General features: G+C 33.1%; 1 protein-coding gene across 1 annotated transcript in view; it reads left to right on the top strand.

Moving 5' to 3' along the window:
- Positions 1 to 19,421: 19,421 nt before the first annotated feature.
- LOC123535613 (serine-rich adhesin for platelets-like) overlaps positions 19,422 to 19,854 on the top strand; it is a 47,912-nt gene continuing 47,479 nt past the window's right edge. The window contains exon 1 of the mRNA XM_053528889.1: positions 19,422 to 19,666. Coding sequence (XP_053384864.1) covers positions 19,663 to 19,666 — 4 coding nt within the window. The 5' untranslated portion in view covers positions 19,422 to 19,662. The remainder of the gene's footprint in view (positions 19,667 to 19,854) is intronic.

The raw sequence follows: 19,854 nt of genomic DNA, 5'->3' as shown, positions 1-19,854 counted from the left end.
GCTTGTCTGGAGCTCTGACTGGGAATAATACAACTCCTTAGACCCCTGAGAATATTTGAGGAAACAGATAATGGTGATTCTCAAAAGTAACACATACTCAAATAATTTATCACAAAAAATTCTGCATTTATTAAAAGAAAATTGACAGCACATATCTTGGTTTTGTATTGTTGTATTTATAAATTATCTTATAAGCCATTTGGATGTGATTATGACCATTTTGCATTGGATTTTGACATTTTGCATTGTTGTTATTGGTATTTTTATCTAATTCTAGCTATAATATATGACAACTGGGAATATGTGACTTTCAAGAGACCTGTTTATAGCAATTAAGGTTTTATATTTGTCAAGCTTGACATTGTCATCAAAACAGCTGTTCGGTGTATGTGCATTAGTAATTTAGTACATCTGTCCAATTTTGGCCTGACAAAGTCTTTGTAACTCATTAAGCAATCTTTTTTTATATTTCCTCAATGAGACAATGTGTCATACACAAATCACAGTTCCCTACCACAAAGGTCAGCTCACATTTTGTGCTCAAAGGTCACATCGCATCTTGTCTAAGTCCTAACTTTTATATGCATGGAAAAATCTATTTTATTTTATATGGTAGTTGGCAGGAATGTTTGCCTCAATATTAGATTAAACAGGGCAAAGACATAATAAGTGTACATCCATCAGAATAACTTCAAGAGAACTTAGCTTGAGTTAATTGTTCAGTGCAGGGTATAAAAGATGTAGAGTATTGAAATTAATTAAAACACAATTCTGATAAGTTTTATATTACCTTTAATTAGCTTGCTGCTGACAAGTGATTCTGCCTTTGCAATCAGTGCAGACCAAGATCAGCCTGCACGTCCATGCAGTCTGATCATGATCTGCACTGTTTGCCATTCAGTCAATCTCTTTTTAGTAAGCATCCCTTTTAACAATTACAATTTTACAATTTTTAAAGACATTTCTTAATTTCAAACATTTATTTGAGTTATCAGTTTAATTTCAAGAAAAACTGCTTTTTTTTTCTTGTTCATTTGATCAAATATTGATTTAAACAGCTCTTTACTGCAGGAAAAAGGAAATTGTAAATCTTGAATCCTGTTTATTTTCCTGCCCATATGGTTTTGTTTTTACATGTAATAGCAAATAAGGAAATACGAAATATGGATTAAAAACTTAACAGATCTTTGTTGTATAACAGTATTAGCATTTCTTTATTTCTTGTTCTAGATGTCATTCTTGATCATAAACTTTGTCAGATTGTGTGTCTTTGTAAAATCTATATCAAGTTTGAAACTGAATTACTTGAGTTTAAAAACTAGGTCACTAGCCACTAGGTCAAATTATAGAAAAGCCTTGTGAAAATCTAAAGACTGCATTTTCTGCTTGAGCTTTGTAGAACTTTGTCAGAATAATTGTCTGTAAGAAGTCTATGTTAAGTTTGAAACGGTTAATATATGAGTTAAAAAAAGGTCACTATGTAAAATCATAGAAAGCCTTTGTTACATGTATCACTTGAGAGCTCTCATTTGCTACTTGGTCTTCATGATTCATGCAAACACTGTTTTTCATTTGTAACTTAACCCTTAGCCTGCTAAATTTCTATAATGGACTGGTCCATCATTCAATTTGGGCAATACCATTTATTATTCGAATAGGGGGGGTTAATGAAAATTTACTGACTGAATAGCGAACAGTGCAGACCATGATCAGACTGCACGGATGTGCAGGCTGATCTTGGTCTGCACTGGTCGCAAAGGCAGAATTACTGCCGCCAGCAGGCAAAGGGTTAAGGTCAAATAAAGCCTTAATTTACAGGCAGAACAGACAGTTAAATCTGAGAAAAACTTTTTCAATACTTTAGATGCTACATTTTCTACGGATTTTAATGAAATCTAAATCAAATTTTTATCTAGATCATCAAGGATCAAAAACTAGATTACTTGGACAGACAGTATTAAAATCTACTTTTAATTCACCTGAGCATTGCTGTTTTTGTGATTGCTCGATGTCCAGCGTCCGTCGTCTGTCTGTCTGTCGTCTGTCAACATTTAGTTTGTGTATGCGATAGAGGCTGTATTTTTCAACTGATCTTCCTGAAATTTGGTCAGAATGATTACCTTGATAAAATCTAGGGCGAGTTTGAAAATGGGTCATCTGAGATCAAAAACTAGGTCACTAGGTCAAATCAAAGAAAAACCTTGTGTATGCGATAGAGGCTGTATTTTTCAATTGATCTTCATGAATTTTGATCAGAATGATTGCCTTGATGAAATCTAGGCCAAGTTTGAAAATGGTTTATCTGGGGTCAAAAACTAGGTCACTAGGTCAAATCAAAGAAAATCTTTGTGTATGCAATAGAGGCTGTATTTTTCAACTGATCTTCATGAAATTTTGTCAGGATGATTATCATAATAAAATAGGCTAAGTTCGAAAATGGTTTATCTGGGATCAAAAACTACGTCAGTAGGTCAAAGCAAAGAAAACCTTGTGTATGCGATAGAGGCTGTATTTTTCAATTGATCTTCATGAAATTTGGTCTGAATGATTGCCTTGATGAAATCTAGGTCGAATCTGAATAGGAGTCATCTGAGGTCAAAAACTAGGTCACTAGGTCAAATTATAGAAAAACTTTGTTTATGCGATAGAGACTGTATTTTTCAACTTATTTTCATGAAATTTGGTCAGAATGATTGCCTTGATGAAATCTAGGTCGATTTTGAATATAGGTCATCTGGGTTCAAAATGAAGGTCACTAGGTCAAGTTGCAGAAAAACCATGTGTATGCGATAGAGGCTGTATTTTTCAATTGATCTTCATGAAATTTTGTCAGAATGGTTGCCTTGATAAAATCTATGTCAAGTTCGAATATGGGTCATCTGGGATCAAGAACTAGGTCATATCTAAGAAAATACTTGTTTAAACTCAAGAGACCACATTTTTAGTCCAATCTTAATGAAAATTGGCCAAAATATTTGTTTCCATGAAATCACTCTTGTTCAAACATGTTTACACTGTTATGGTGTGTTTCTCAGGTGAGCGACCTAGGACCATCTTGGCCCTCTTGTTCAGCTTGTTGTTTATGAGACATTCACATTGTCACAATGTTTGCCCTTACGGAATTTAGGTTAAGATAAAATCTGGGTCAGTTGACGTAAAAAAAACTAGATTACTAGGCCAGTTCATTGCAACATCTTACTGGGTATTTACATACTAGAGGACGTATTTTATACCTGATCTTCATGAAATTTTGCCAGTATGTTTGTATTCATCAGATCATTGAAAAACTTGTTCAATGTTTTACCTGATTTGCAGAAAGAACTAGGTCAGCAGAGCAGTACAGGGGTTTTTGGGCCCCAGTTGTTTGTTCACAGTGCTTTAACTCTACATTTTGGGAATTGATGTTGGTAGTACATGTGTATCTTATAGCTAAGATAGCATTTTGACACTTACTCAATATATCTGCAAATTTATCTTTGCACATTTTGATGTTCCCAGATTATCCAGGCATATTATCAGAATTTTAAGGTCAATGATGTTTAATTTTTGATTAAGTGTCAATATTAAAGTCAAGAAAATTACGCCCTGATAAGCTCCTTCTGTCTTTTCATTAAATTTGTTTGTATGATAATATCAGAGTTTATGAAGTATGATAAGTGTCATTTTCAAGCCTTGGTGAGATATTTATTTGTATTACAAGAGTGTAAACTGATGACATCATTGTTTATATCATATGCATATTGTAAATCGTAACAAGATTTAACATAGTTAACATGGCTTGATTTGATTTCCAGTTAAACAAAGAAGGAGATATATACTCTGTGATAAACAACAGCTGACGCGAGCATTATGAAGTCAAATTGCCACATGACATCCAATTCATTGCTCCTTGGGTAAATGAGGCCCAGCATAAAATTTATCAAAATATTTCATTGAGCAGTCAGAATAAAAACAGTCAAGGCCTTCTTGTGATTTACCATCTAATTTACCATGGTCCATCGTTAAGATGCTAAATGGTATTTAAATACACGGGCTTACGTACTTGTGGTTCAATTCCTATGCGGCTGAACTCTAAACCATGGTAAATTAGACAATTAACCACTCAAAGGCCTTGATTATTTGTTAAATAAACATTTTAGTAAGTGTAACCTGTTAGTGAAATAGTTACAGTGACTGTTAAGTGTATAAATTAAGGTTTAGCAATATATCACAAAACAACAGATATTTTTAGTAATTGAACAGCATCTTGACACACAACTTATAAGTTATCTGTCCAATAAATGTTTTACTGTTCTTTCCCACAGAGTTGGATACTTAAAATATTGTAAATGAGTTGTCCTCCTTTAAATAAGAATGCCATTTGTAAAGAAATAAATGTAAACAATTATCAAAACGATGTTTTACCTAGTTATGTAAAGTTTAAACACTCGCACGATATTGCAAATGCATCAAAACGAAGACATGTAACAGCTTTTAAGAAATGGTGAGTTTTTAAAGGCGCTGAACTGTCCAGAAGTGCGGCCCCTTCATGCAGTCCCCTTCTGGAATTCAATACATATATGATTAAATTGACAATGGTTTTGTAGAATAATATAAATGTTTTATACGCTGTTAAATTTTCATGTAAAACAATGCTTTCTTTCTATGATTTGATGACGTTCGAACTTTTTTCTCCGAAACATGGACCTATACCTTAAGTAACCTTTTAGTGTAAAAATAACTGTTTAGTATATAATTGATGAGTTGTTAAATGTATAAAATACATATCATTTAGTGTAAGAATAACTGTTTAGTGTATAGATAATCAGAGTAATTGTTCAGTGTATAAAATACATATCATTTTAGTGTAAGAATAACTGTTTAGTGTATAACTGATAAGAGTTGTTCAATGTATAAATTAAGTAACCTTTTAGTGTAAGAATAACTGTTTAGGGTATAGATAATAAGAGTAATTGTTCAATTTATAAATTAAGTAACCTTTTAGTGTAAGAATAACTGTTTAGTATATAATTGATAAGAGTTGTTCAATGTATAAATTAAGTAACCTTTTAGTGTAAGAATAACTGTTTAGTGTATAGATACATGTAATATGAGTAATTGTTCAGTGTATAAATGAAGTAACTTTTTGGATTATAATTAACCTTTTAGTGTAAAAGTAAATGTTAAGTTTATAGTGATTTTTTAGTGTATATTTAACATTTTAGTGTAAGGATAACCTATTAATTAGTATAAGAAGTATTTTCCCAATAGTATTTCAATATTTCCCTTCACTATTTTAAGGACATCCATTCCTTTCGATAAAACTGAGGTGCAGTGGAACCATATGAATGGATATATTATAATGTTATATTATATGTATATTTTTTATGTATTTTTTCATTTTCGTAACCAGTCGTTTTCATGTATGAATTTTGTTAACTTGTAATATAAATTTTATCTTTCAGTGGACATTCAGGTTTGCTTATGGATATGAGAAAAGGATAAAATATCAGTTTTGAATTCGTGAAGAAGATTCATTAGTGATTAGTGTTGGTTTCATCGGAAAGACTTAAACGTACTGGATTAATTTTGTTTTCTTCAGTCAGCAGAGATGAAACTTAACAGGTAATTACAGGTCTTGTATGTGTTGGGGATATGGGGCTCAGTGGCCAAGTGATTACTGTTGTTTTGGATGGTAAATGATTATTGCAGTAATACACTTTGTCTGTTTCATTAATCACTTGTATAGACAAAGGTACGTTTGACCAAAGTAAAACTTTTATTTATTCTCGTTATTTTTCAAAAAAGTAATTTCAGTTGCTAAATTAGATTACAGAAAATTTCTAGATTTATAACCATTTCATATTTGTTGACATAGTCATGAAAAGTATACTTGTTTCTAGGATAGTAGTTCAATAGTTGTTCATAAGACCATTATGCAGTCTGATAATGAAGGTTTAAAAAAACAAAGATAAGTTTTATTTTAGGTAGTGTTCTGGTAGTGACAGTCCTCAATTTACCTGCAATTATGTATTCTTGTATGCTAATTGGGCATTCTTTGCCCGCAAATGTAGCTCAAAGTAAAGCTTGATAATGACTAAATCGCATAAAGAGAATACTTAATATTTAGCCTGCTGGTGGCAAGTGATTCTGCCTTTGCAGCCAGTGCAGACCAAGGTCAGCCTGCACATCCGCACAAGCTGATCGTGGTCTGAACTGTTCGCTATTCATTCAGTATATTTTCTGTGAACACCCCTTTGAATAATAAATGGAATTGACCAAATTGAATGATGGACCAGTCCATTATAGAAATATTATAATAGCAGGGTTAAGGTTAATCAAACAGAAATTGCCATTTGTTGTTACTGGTCTTATATCTTTTTTTCGTGTTAGCTGGACTGTTCAAAGGCTAATTTGAGCTATTCTACTTACTCAGGTGTTGGCGTCTGACCTTGGTTAAAGTTTTGCATGCAAGGTTGTATCTAAGTTTAAACCATTGCATATATTGGATTGAAACTTCACTCAAACCTACTGAAATAAACAAGTTAGATAACGCTTGGTTTTGCAAGTTTAACATATGACTATTTTTAGCTCCACTATTCGGAGAATAGGGGGGCTATATTACTCGCCCCGGCGTCTTTGTTACTATCACTTATATCTTACTGTAACTTCACATAAACATAGTCCAGTATACAAACAAAGTATGTGTAGGGGCTGAGCCCATTATACTCAAGGTCAAGGTCACCAAGGTTATACTTATGTTATTTTTAAGGTTAAAGTTTTTTGGCAACCTTTGTTTTTCTGTCATATCTTTGTTACTATTGCTTATATCTTACTGTAACTTCACATTAATATTGCCAAGTATACAAACAAAGTATTTATAGGGGCTGAGCCCATTATACCCGAGGTCAAGGTCACCAAGGTGTTATACTTAGGATATTTTTAAGGTTTAAGTTTTTCGGCAACCTTTGTTTTTCTGTCATATCTTTGTTACTATCGCTTATATCTTACTGTAACTTCACATAAACATTGTCCAGCATACAAGCAAGTATGTGTAGGGACTGGGCCCATTATACCCAAGGTCAAGGTCACCAAGGTCTTACACTTAGGTTATTTTAAGGTTAAAGTTTTTTGGCAACCTTTGTTTTTCTGTCATATTTTTGTTACTTTTGCTTATATCATACTGTAAGTTCACATAAATATTGTCCAGCATACAAAAAAAAAGGAATGTGCAGGGGCTGGGCCCATTATACTCAAGGTCAAGGTCACCAAGGAGTTATACTTGGAATTATTTTTATGTTAATTTTTTTGAAAGCTTTGTTTATAAACATATCATTGGTACTTGTAAAGATAAGGATTTGAAATTAAAAGTATTTGTTTATAATCATCTGTATGTGTGGCTACATACCCCATAACTCTAATTGTGTTTTTGACAGAATTATGGCCCTTTTGTACTGAAACTTTTTTTGTAATCTTCGCTTTCTGGATATTACTTTAATGCAATATAAGATAAAGACTTGAAACTTAAAATGTATCTTTATCATCATCATCTGCATGTGTGGTAACAATCCCCATATCTCTGATTTGTATTTTTGACCGAATTATGCCCCTTTTATACTTAAATTTTTGACAAACTTCGTTTTCTGGACATAACTTTAGTACAATATAAGATAATGACTTGAAACTCAAAATATATCTTTATCATCATCATCTGCGTGTGTTGTAACAATCCTTATAACTCAAATTTTTGTATTTGATGGAATTATGCCCCTTGGTGTATTTTCCTTTTAAAGTAGAAGTCTCTTATTCAGACATATATTCATTTTACTGTCAAATCCCCGAATAGTGGGGCGCGCTGTCTTACGGACAGCTCTTGTTTTACTTGGAAAATACATTGTAATGTTTTGTGTGCAACTAACTGTTAGTCAGAAAACCTAGTGAATTTACCAAATTAGATAACTCTTGCTTGAATTAATTTCAAATTTTGACCCTTTTTATGCCGGGGTATATTGTTTTGCAGATGTTGATCGGTCAGTAGACCAGTCTGTTTCCAGATTATAACACAAGAATGCTTGGGCCTAGCATCATGAAAGTTGATAGGAAGGTTGGTCATGACCAGCAGATGACCCTATAGATTTTGAGGTCAGTAGATCAAAGGTCAAGGTCACATTGACCCAGAACAGTAGAACTTTTTTTGCCAAATATGTAGAGAATGCTTTGGTCTAAGATCACATTTCATACGAAGGTCACTTATGACCCATAATTATTGATTTGAGGTCAGTACATCAAATGTCCAGTTCACAGTGACCAAATAATTTCTGTTCCTTGTGCAGTTACTGAATGCATCAAGGGTGGCATTTCGTGTTCTACGAGCTCTTGTTTGACTTAGAAAATTCGGTAAAAATTTTGCTTACAACTAAAGGTCAAACTGTATTTCAGTAGCAACTACGTATTTTCGATTGAAACTTCGCACAACAAGACATCCTGTCATCACTTACATAACCAAGTTAGAGAACTCATGGTTGAATTTAATACAAATTGTGGCCCTTGTTTGACAAAGAAAATTTGGTTGAAGTTTTGCATGCAGATTGTTGTCATTGCCATAATTAAATTTTAATTGGTAATAAATTGTTAATAATCAGTTTTACATAAGACTCGCCAAATTGTACCTGTCCAACTCGGAAGCTGTTGAGTAGTCGAGCTTGGCTGGCTTATGGACAGCTTTTGTTTTTAGAAAGCAGTAATTTTCACTGCATGTAAAAGCATTGTTATTAAAGCTCATTATTATCAATGTCTTGTCTAGGTACAATTACTCATTTTTAAAGTGTTGTATTTTTAGTCGTTTTCTATTCATATAACATTTTGAATTACTATAATAAATGTGTAACAAAGGACTAAGGTTAAAGATAAATGGCGTTGAAAAACTAATCTTAACTTAAGTAGTTTACTAGATCTGAAGGGGATTTTTTGCAGTTTAAAATAATTTTTATGTTCTCTATATTTGCTGAAAAATATATAATAATTTAAGATGGAATATTAAAATGGAGTATTTTGCTCAAAATTTCAGTAAGTAGAATTTACGTTTTAGCAGACTTTGTCACAAGGGATATTTTTTAAGGAAGGCATTTGAAAATTTAAGTATGAGTTTAAGTTTTAAGTATTATGGCACAGTAGACTGCCACCTTAACCCTTAGACTGCTGGTGGCAAGTGATTCTGCCAGTCCATTTTAGAAATATAGCAGGGTAAGGGTTAAAAAGGTATATAAATGACATAAATGACTCACTACAAGAACGGGTATTGATCTAGGTAAAGTATCATGATCACTTATTGATTTCTCTTGTCCCATCAGCTCTACTTCAGTAGTTCCTTGTACATTTCATAATGGAGTATCAGAGATTCTTGTTGGACAGTCATTAAAATGGTAAACTTTTATAGATCTTTAAAACACTAAGTCTTGTATTAAATTCTAACAAATTTTTATCCCCTGTATGATTAAAAAAAATTAAAATTTATTAGTTGGAAAGCCATAATTTTTGTAAACAATTTTGTTTCTTTTCAAAACTGGCAAAAGACATATCAATGCAGAAATTTGATTACAGTGTAATTTCCAGTGGGCTGTTAGTTTCATTTTGTAGTAACCCTATTTTGGTGGTTTAAATGGGAAAAAAAACAAACAAATATGTTTGAATCTCATATTCAACACCATTTTGGAGTGCAGTACAAAACAACCAACCAGTTCAGTTCTTATGATTGCAAAGTGAACCTACCAGTGCTTCTTTCAGTTTTGACCTTAAAATAAAACATGCTTTATGCTTCAGCTATAAATATTAGTTGTCTCTCTTTGTAACTCTTTGAAGTAGGATTTCTTCTTTTCTGTTTAAAAACCTTTATGACACTCCCATGGAGATATGACAATGATCAAAAGACAACTTGTGAACCACATGTACTACAGATATATGACGTAAGTTCTTACATAAAATCTTTTTCACTTTCTTCTCTGCACTGATAGCTATAATGTTTGCACCTCAATGGAAAAAGTTGTTAGCATTGAGTGAGGTGCCAGAAGTGCTATTAGCCACTGTGCCCGTTTATTGTTCAGCTCGGGAGAGGGTATTGACTAGTTTATATATACAAGTCAATTTTAGACACAGTTACGACCATTTAAATTGACATTGTTTGATGTGATATCTGTGGAGGACTTTTTTTTCGTTGATTTCCTAGTTGTGTTAGTCCACAAAATTAAATGCCTAATTAAGTAAACAATAAAAATTCCAGTTCTTTTACCTGGAAATTCGTGTATTCATATCCCTATGAAATAGCCATTTTCAGCAATACCATGAAATTTTTTTACCAAGGAAATTAAATAATTTCACAGTATTAGGTAACTTAGGAATGCATTTGTTCTCAACTTAAATTTACAAAACAAAAATAAGAATTTTTCGTTAATCAGTTTATTTATACATACAGATCCGGGACTTAGTTTGACTTTTACATAAGTTACAAATATATCTCTGCACATGTAAGCAAAACATTAAAAATTCTTTTATTCTTCTTTATCAAAATTTTCTACAATGCATGCATGATAAGCGGTATCTTTTAGATTCCATTTGATATCAAAAGTTGGTCAAGGTAAAATGATATTATGTATTGAAAGTTGACGGCTAGTATCAGAGTGTGTCATTAAGAATGTTGACATACATGTTTTGTTTGAGACATGTGGAACCTGCCACAGTGCATGCTGTACTAAATGTAGAAATGGTATCGTTTTTGGATATAAGGAACGGCTTCCATGCGTGAGCTGACAGTTTTTGAGCTGACACATCTGAACCAAGTACTAAAATCTCTAGAGGTCTAGTCATAATGAAATTTGGTTGGAATTTTTGCCTTGGATGAAGTCCCCAGGTCAGATCATAGAAATACCTAGTTAACAGTAGGACAGATCATAAAAATAACCTTTTTTTAAAACTCTAGAGGCCAGATTTTCTATTTAATCTACATGAAACTCAGATTATCAAGTGTCTATCGTTTGTTTTTACGAAATGTAGGTTCAGCATTTAACTGGGTCATGTGCGATTAATAACTAGATGTAGAGGTCAGATCGTAGAGAAAACCTTGCTAACACTCCGAATGTCGTATTTTCTACTTTGTTTAAAAGAAATTTTGCTAGACTGATTTTCTTTATCAATTCCAGGTCATTTAATGTTTTAATTTGGGTCATCTGGGAACAAAACCTAAGCCAAAATGCCAAATTGTAGAAAAACATCAGTGTGCAAGATGCCCCATTTATTACTAGATTTGCATGACATCCAATAGGAATATCTATCTTTATAGCATCTAGGTTTAGTTTAAAATTGGGTCATCTCAAATTAGAAATAAGGTTAGTAGGTCAGAACTTAGAGAAAAATAGTGTTTATCCTCTAGAGGCCATATTTTTTATCTGATCTATGATGAAACATGGCAAGAATGTTTGACTTTATATCACTTTGGCAATGTTAAAAGCTAGGTCATCTAGGGTCAAAAACTGGTTCTGTACATCAAATCATTGAAAATCCTTACCAACATGCTAGAGGCCACATTTTAAAACTAGGTCACTGAGACAAATCATAGAAAACCATTGTAAACACTCAAGAAATCATATTTTCATGGAATTTTCATGAGTTAGACCTCAGCCTTGAAGATTTTGTCGAGCCCGCTTGCATTGAGCTCGATATAGTCATCACTTTTGACGGGTCGGTGTATGTGCGTGCGTGCGTCCGTGTGTGCGTGCGTCAGTCCAATTTTTCTTCATGCATGGTGGGATTTTGATGTAACTTGGCATGAATGTTCACCATTATGAGATGGAGTGTCATGTGCAAGAACCAGGTTCCTAGGTCTAAGGTCAAGGTCACACTTAGAGGCCAAAGGTGCTGGCGGGCTAGACATTCTGCCCGTGGGCATGCAGAATGTATTTCTAGTTTTTACTAAGTTATGTTTGACTCTGGTTTACTTAGATTTTGTTTAAGTGACTTTCACCTTATCAGAAAGATCAATGGTACTCAAATGAGCGAAAAAACAGTAATATGGCCCTAATGAATATTTTGAAAACTAAAGTAAGTGGTACATGTGTCTCAAAATATCTGCATGTATCTGTACCAGTTAATGCACCTTGTACCAGTGACCTCACTGATAATACACCCAAACATACCCCCCTGCCTTGTTTTGATACAAAATTTTATTTATCATTATTGTCATACAATCAATTACATGTTTACTTTAAAAAGAATGCCCTCCTTTCGCTCCTAGCTGGCATGTTCGTTGGCAATATTTGCTGGCACGTTCTTCTTAAAACGTAAAATCTGATGGCAAAGAAAGTGAAATTTTGTTCTAAAATAGCCAAACAGATGATGAAACATTGATGAGAATTGAATTATTCATATTCCAAAGCTTTTAAATTGATGTCTTGTAGTGATCAGACTGTAAGAAGATCTTTTGTTTAGTCTTTTGGAGTAGCACCGTGAAATATTAATGAATCTAAAATGTGTTCAGATGAGTCATCAAGCATTAACCTTTTGTGCGTTGATGGTCATTGTTTAAAATTGATGGTCCATAATATTATACTTTTTTAAAAGATTTTGAGTTTCTCTGTTTATTCTGGTAGCTCAGGGTAATTTTTGCCTATGCCAGAGGAAATGCATGAATTAATTTGATATATAATGTTTGAGCATAGCTTTAGGCAAACTTAGCATCCTAAGGTATCCATTCCTTTCAAAGCATTTCTTTATGAAAGACTGAGTGATGTAAGGCATTGAACTCCTTTCTTCTGGTGCTGACAGAAAGCTGTTGATTTTTTTTCATCAGTGAAGGCAACTGCATCGTGTTCTTCCACTGCTTTATGAGTAGAAGTTATGAGTTGCATGAGAAGAACATTAACCCTTACCCTGCTAAATTCCTATAATGAACTTGTCCATCTTGCAATGTGGACAGTACCATTGACTGTTAAAAGGGATGCTCACCAAAAGATACTGACTAAATGGCGAACCGTGCAGGCTGATCATGATATACACTGCGTAAAGGCAGAATCAGTTGTGTCCAGCATGCTAAGGGTTAAAAATACTGGTTTGAAAAGTAATGAATTCTCATTTGCCAGCTTACCCCTTTTGAATAACTTGATAATTATATTAATGACAAAATGCCTTTAATATTCACATTATACATGTGCAATATAAGAATTTTAGATAAATATGGTTACAGTCCATCAAAGAAGCTGTCCAAATGGCATAGACTTGTAGTATTTTTTATCATCAAACTTGACAAGCATTTAAGAGAAACTTCTGAATTTTATTTGCCCATGAATTGGATGGTTAAACTGTTATTTGATTATATTAAGTTATCTATATAAAATAATTTACGAGGCTTATCGTTATTGCCTCTTCAACAAGTTGAAAAGACAAATGAAATAAGCAAAGCTCATGGGCTTGTGAGTAAAAATGTTTTCTTTTCTGTTTTTGTAGGGTTAAATCTACTTCTTTGTGTTGTTTTGTAATCTTTTTGAAAGCTTAAAGTAGGATTTAAATCCCATTTTTCTTTGTTTGCTTTTGTCATTCGGTCATGTCAATCGAAGGACTTGGAACGTGGCCAAGGGAAATATCGGGTCAAAACATAGACGTAGAACAGCTGATCGTTACATTAAGACGGACAAAATCAAAATATTGAAAGTTCTTCTAGTGCTGTCATGTTGTACAGTCGGGTAATATTTATGATGAAATTATTTTCAAATATGCAAATATAAAACAGAATTTTTCTGCTTGACATTGAATCATTTGCTTTGGTTGATTAGTTGATTTAAAGGTAACCAGCTAAATTAAGTTTGTAAAATGTCATTACATAATTTAAAGTGTTATCAGGCGAGAGGAGTTGAGCATTGAAAGGTAAATTTGTTCATAAATAGATAAAATTTAAATAATGTATTGTGTTAAGGCTTCATTTCATGTTATGAATTTGTTTGCATGCTGATAACCACATTACAAACAATATATTATGTATTGCATATTTCATGAACTACCGGTAGTTGTATTTGTTGATTATAGCTGAGTGTAATTAATAATCATGCACAAATGAATGTGATAAATTATTCTACAAGATCAGATGTCTTGAATATTGTGAGAGTTCTGGATTTGAGATTTGATTTAACTCACTCTGTAGGGATTTGAAGCTATAAATTTTATGTCACTTGTATAGAAAATTGTAACAACAATCTGTTACTGTTCTTGGATTTTTTACCCATTATTAATTGTACCCCGGTTAGGGATTGTGTACTCTCGAGGCGTGGTACAGAATGAAGCGCCGTACAAACCCACGAGCACCATACTAGGTACGGCCAGGCTCCATGCGAGCATCGCATGACTTGTCTGTGATGTGGGTACAGATATCCTATGATTGCATCCTCTAAAGATTATACGGGGCTGGTAGGTCCTGTGAAACACTATGATTGTACAGAGATGTAAGGATTCTAAATTGGCGGTCTTGTACCGTTTTGTGACTGAGGCATTTAAATAGACATTGTTACTTTAAATATACATAAATATCATTATTATCCTTTAGTTAAATATTTACTTTTTAAGTCTGTATTAATTTGCTTAATGTTTTTGACAGCTATGTTTTTAAGTCTTTGGTAGTAACATCTTACATGGGGTCTGAAATATCCTGAACAGCTCCCATTTATGCCCTCATGATTTCCCAGGCATTTATACAAACTTGTGCTCAACACTTGCAAATTAAATTGAAAATAATTAGGGTATTACTGCCTTAAAAAAACTTAAGGTTTAGCAGTGTATCACCAAATCATAGAAATGTTTGGTAAAGAAACAACATTTTTACCAACAATCCACCTGTCTAGTGCATGATTTACCTTACTGTCCTGTAGCATTGGATACTTAAATATTCTCAAAAGTTGTCACTGGGACATTATTGCAGTTGCATCAGAAACAAAGACGTCTAACAGTTATTTAAAAATGGTGAGTGTTTAAAGGTGTTTAACTGTCCAGAAGTATGGCCCTTTCATGCAGTCCCTTTTCAGACACATTGTATATGTGAGCAAATTGACAATGCTTTTGTAGACTTATATATATGTTTTATATGCTGTTTAATTTTCATGTAAAACAACTCTTTCTTTCTATGACATGGCAATGTTCAATTTTTAGCTCGACTATTCGAAGAATAAGTAGAGCTATCCTACTCACCACGGCGTCGGCGTCGGTGTCGGCGTCGGCGTTGGCGTCGGCGTCGGCGTCACACCCTGGTTAAGTTTTTCGTACCAGTCCACATTTTGACAAAGTCTTTTGAGATAAAGCTTTGAAACTTTCAACACTTGTTTACCATCACCATGTCCAGTTATAGGCAAGAGTACATAACTCTGTCAAGCATTTTGACTGAATTATGACCCCTTTTGACTTAGAAATCTTGGTTAAGTTTTTCGTACCAGTTCATATTTTGACAAAGTCTTTTGAGATAAAGCTTTGAAACTTTCAACACTTGTTTACCATCACCATGTTCAGTTGTAGGCAAGAGTACATAACTCCATCAAGCATTTTGGTTGAATTATGGCCCCTTTTTGACTTAGAAATCTTGGTTAAGTTTTTCGTACCAGTCCACATTTTGACAAAGTCTTTTGAGATAAAGCTTTGAAACTTTCAACACTTGTTAACCATCACCATGTCCAGTTATAGGCAAGAGTACATAACTCTGTCAAGCATTTTGACTGAATTATGGCCCCTTTTGACTTAGAAATCTTGGTTAAGTTTTTCGTACCAGTTCATATTTTGACAAAGTCTTTTGAGATAAAGCTATGAAACTTTCAACACTTGTTTACCATCACCATGTCCAGTTGTAGGCAAGAGTACATAACTCCATCAAGCATTTTGACTGAATTATGGCCCCTTTAGACTTAGAAATCTAGGTTAAGTTTTTCGTACCAGTTTATATTTTGTGTAAAGTGTTTGACATATGGCTTTGAAACTTTTATATCTTGTTCAGTATAATAGTCTCTGTCAATAGGCAAGAGTACGTAACTCTCTCATCTTTTTTGGCTGAATTATGGCCCTTTTTGAACTTGGAAATTGGTTCTGTTTTGTAAATGTCCAAATTTTGTCAAGACTATTTGACATATGGCTTTTAAACTTTAAACACTTGTTTATCATTATGATTTCCATCTGTAGGCAAGAGTACATAACTCTGACAATTATTTTGACTGAATTATGGCCCTTTTTGGACTTTGAAATTTGTTCAATTTTTCTTACAAGTCAGCGTTTTGTCAAAACTGTTTGAACTGTGGCTTTGAAACTTTTAACACTAGTTTATCAACATGATTTCCATCTGTAGGCAAGAGTACATAACTCTGTCAACTATTTTGACTGAATTATGGCCCTTTTTGGACTTAGAAATTAGTTAAATTTTTCATATAAGTCCATGTTCTGCCTAACATATAACTTAACATATTTGCAATCATGGTCACACATTGCCATTTAGTGCAAGACTAATCAAAATCCACAAATACAGGAACATTTTTTGTTTAATCCATTTTTTTGTTTAGTCTGAAAATCTATGGAAATATTTTGACCCCATTCTTCAATCAATTCTTCGAATAGTCGAGCGCGCTGTCATCCGACAGCTCTTGTTTTTTTCAAAACCTGGACCTAACTCTTAAATGATCATTATTTTTGTAAAATCATTATGAAAATGAGCCACGTCATGAGAAAACCAACATAGTGGCTTTGCGACCAGCATGGATCCAGACAGCCTGCGTATCTGCACAGTCTGGTCAGGATCCATGCTGTTTGCTAACAGTTGTTCTAATTGCAATAGGCTTTGAAAGTGAACAGCATGGATCCTGACCAGACTGCGTGGATGCGGCAGGCTGGTCTGGATCCATGCTGGTCGCAAAGCCACTATGTTGGTTTTTTTCATGGCACAGCTCAAATGTCATTTTAAATACCTAACTTGAAACTGTAATCAGTCACTGAATCAACAAATCATTTCCAGACCATTTTACAAATTTCCTATTGATCCATGGTCCATATTGGTCTTATTAAAGTGTAATTGATTTGTTTTGAGCAGGGCAGGTTTTTGATGGAGATTTTATGAGATATTTTCTCCCTGAACTGACATGGTTTTCTATTGATCAACTCATATTGCAATTGCATTCAGATGTACATAGAAAAAATTATACTTTTTGTACCAAAAGATTATTTACTGTAAGATCATTTCATTTTGTGGGTATAACATTTTGTGGTTTTGCCCATAACGGCTATCTCATAGAGGATATTACATGAGTGTCTTTTCATATTGAATTTATTCAACAAGTTTTATAGATTCGATGTGGAAAAACTCAAATATAATAAAATTATTCCTTTTATCACATGTAAGCTTTTCTGGCTGATGCATCAAAATTTCGCATTTCTATACCTATAACAGACCAAGTAAAGTCTCCCTACCTTACTACTTAAAACAACGTCAGCATCAAAGCTTTCTTACACTAGTGTATTATTATATTTATGTAATGGTTTTATTTTCACTCCTGCGATGTCAAACATATGATAAATGAATGTATAAATTCATGGATTTCAGCTGTTGTCGATAAAATGAATTGGAATTGTATTGATTCGATGAGATTAAATTTCTTGGATTAACAATTAAATCTGTGAAACAAATCCTTTTTAAGCATAGAGCGCAACCAAGCAACGTAATAGCAAATTCAGTATGATAGAGTTTGTTCATGAGAGGTAATGAAATGTGCAACACCCCTCATGCCCACCTAGGCTAGCACGTACTGGCTAAATTAACAGTAAAAATGAGTGTACTGCATGATCCCAAAGGAACAGAAAATATAACAATGCAAAACAACCATGAAAATTAGTTCCCCATGAATATCAATAATTTCATAATTATGAATAGATTATTGTAGATTTCAAATGAATATTAATGATTTTACATGAATATTAATGATTTCACAGTATTAGAAGGGTTGTGATTTCAAACTTGTACATGACTGAACACTTCCTAATAATAAATCTGTATCTAAAAAATGAAGTATTTGCACAAAGTGTGTTTGATGACTTAAATCGAGAACATCTACATGTTTTTAAGACATCAGATTTAAGTTTTACATGTACATTTTAAAGTCCTATAATGCTTAAACTTTTGTGTTAAAACAGTTGTAACAGCGATCGAAATAGATTTTATGCATAATTACATGGTCAGAAAAGAATACGTTCAATACTGTACATGAATTTATAAAGCTAGAACCATAAAGGGAGGTAATCAGACACAATGTATTTGATAGAACTTCCTACTATGTTTATTAGTATTCAAACCTTTGACCAATATTAGATAAAACAATTACTGAAAATAGGATTTAACAAGAAATTTATATATTTTATGTTGATAATAATAATTTTGGCAGCCACATTATAAGCAAATGTGCATTATGAGCCTTTAAATGTGTATGACTATACGTTATTTGAAATGAATTTTGACAGAGCACACATTGATTATCAATATTTAATATAAAGGAGGATATGAATGCCTGAAAAGTGAAAGACATTAACCTCTCGATTATGAAACATATACCTGGTATAGATATTGAGTAGTTGATATGATTGGTTCACCTGTAAGAAAAGGACGCTTTCTACACAAAACTTCCTTCTTAGTTTTTTTTCCAAATCTCTTGTAATCTTTGAAACAGTATGGGGTTAGAACCGTATTCAAGTGGAAATTGCCAAGGTCTTCCATTCCAGTTGGAAGTTTCAGTAATAAATCTTTTCCATTCGGAATATAGTCAAACCTGTATGAAGCAGCCAGTCAAGGGACTCCTGACACAATCAGTTAGCTGATTGAAAGTTGAAAATAGAACAAAAAGACAATATAGGAAGTTTGAAAGTTGACTGTTTAATGGCAAGTGGCTGTTTAATACAGATGGCCGCTTGGGCAGGTTTAACTGCCCCAGACAGAAGCAGTTAATAGATTTAAAGCAATAACGTATAAATCATAATGGAAGTGCGAAGAAGAAAACCCCACTGCTCTTGTTAAAATTCGACTAAATATCTTAATAGAAAATGTTGTACACATGTTATCTAGCACAGAATGATGAAAAAATTTATAACTCTCGTAAGCAAGAAAGTCCTTGTGACGCAACCTTGAAGGACACAAATAACGGTGTATTATATTCATACACTATTCAGCCTTTCAAAAAAATCGTTGAAAAATAATTGATGACATAATTATAGAGAACTTATTATTACCTATTGATTTGTTAAGTTTGTAAATAAATGGAATAGCGTAAACAAGATACCAGTGGCAGATATATCAGTAGAATACATTGTTCTTGTTAAAGGAGATAAGTTAGAACTAAACAAGTAAGGTTCATTGAAGAAATATTTTGAGAATGCAAGGTGTCAATGTTAAAACAGGGCTAATGAGAAAAATGACACAAAATAAGAAACATTTTAGGTTAAAATCAGTCTTGTGTTAAAGAAAATGATATGTATATAGTGTTTAAATGAGTTAAAATGCATTTTCTAATTATCTTGATTAACATATTTTGGGCATGCCTCACCCTTTTGATATGGAATTGTAGATTTATGATTTTTGTTTTGGACTTTAAAAGCATAATTAATACACAGGAGGTATGCAGTTAATTTTTGCACAGAATGGGTGAGTAATTGGTTTGTAAAACATTTTTATTGTGTACACACACAGAAAAGATTAGAAGGTTCTCCATTTTATATTTCCTCATACCCTGTTTCAGTCAGCGGGTTAATGTCTTAGTGTCACACTTTTACATTCCATAATGGTGTACCCGGATTTCGCCTGGTACACCATTTGATTTGGTACACTTGATA

Source organism: Mercenaria mercenaria, chromosome 17 (genome assembly GCF_021730395.1).
Source record: "Mercenaria mercenaria strain notata chromosome 17, MADL_Memer_1, whole genome shotgun sequence".
NCBI classification, from domain to species: domain Eukaryota; kingdom Metazoa; phylum Mollusca; class Bivalvia; order Venerida; family Veneridae; genus Mercenaria; species Mercenaria mercenaria.
The sequence above is the reverse complement of the archived record's forward strand: the minus strand, read 5'-3'. Positions and strand labels throughout refer to the sequence as shown.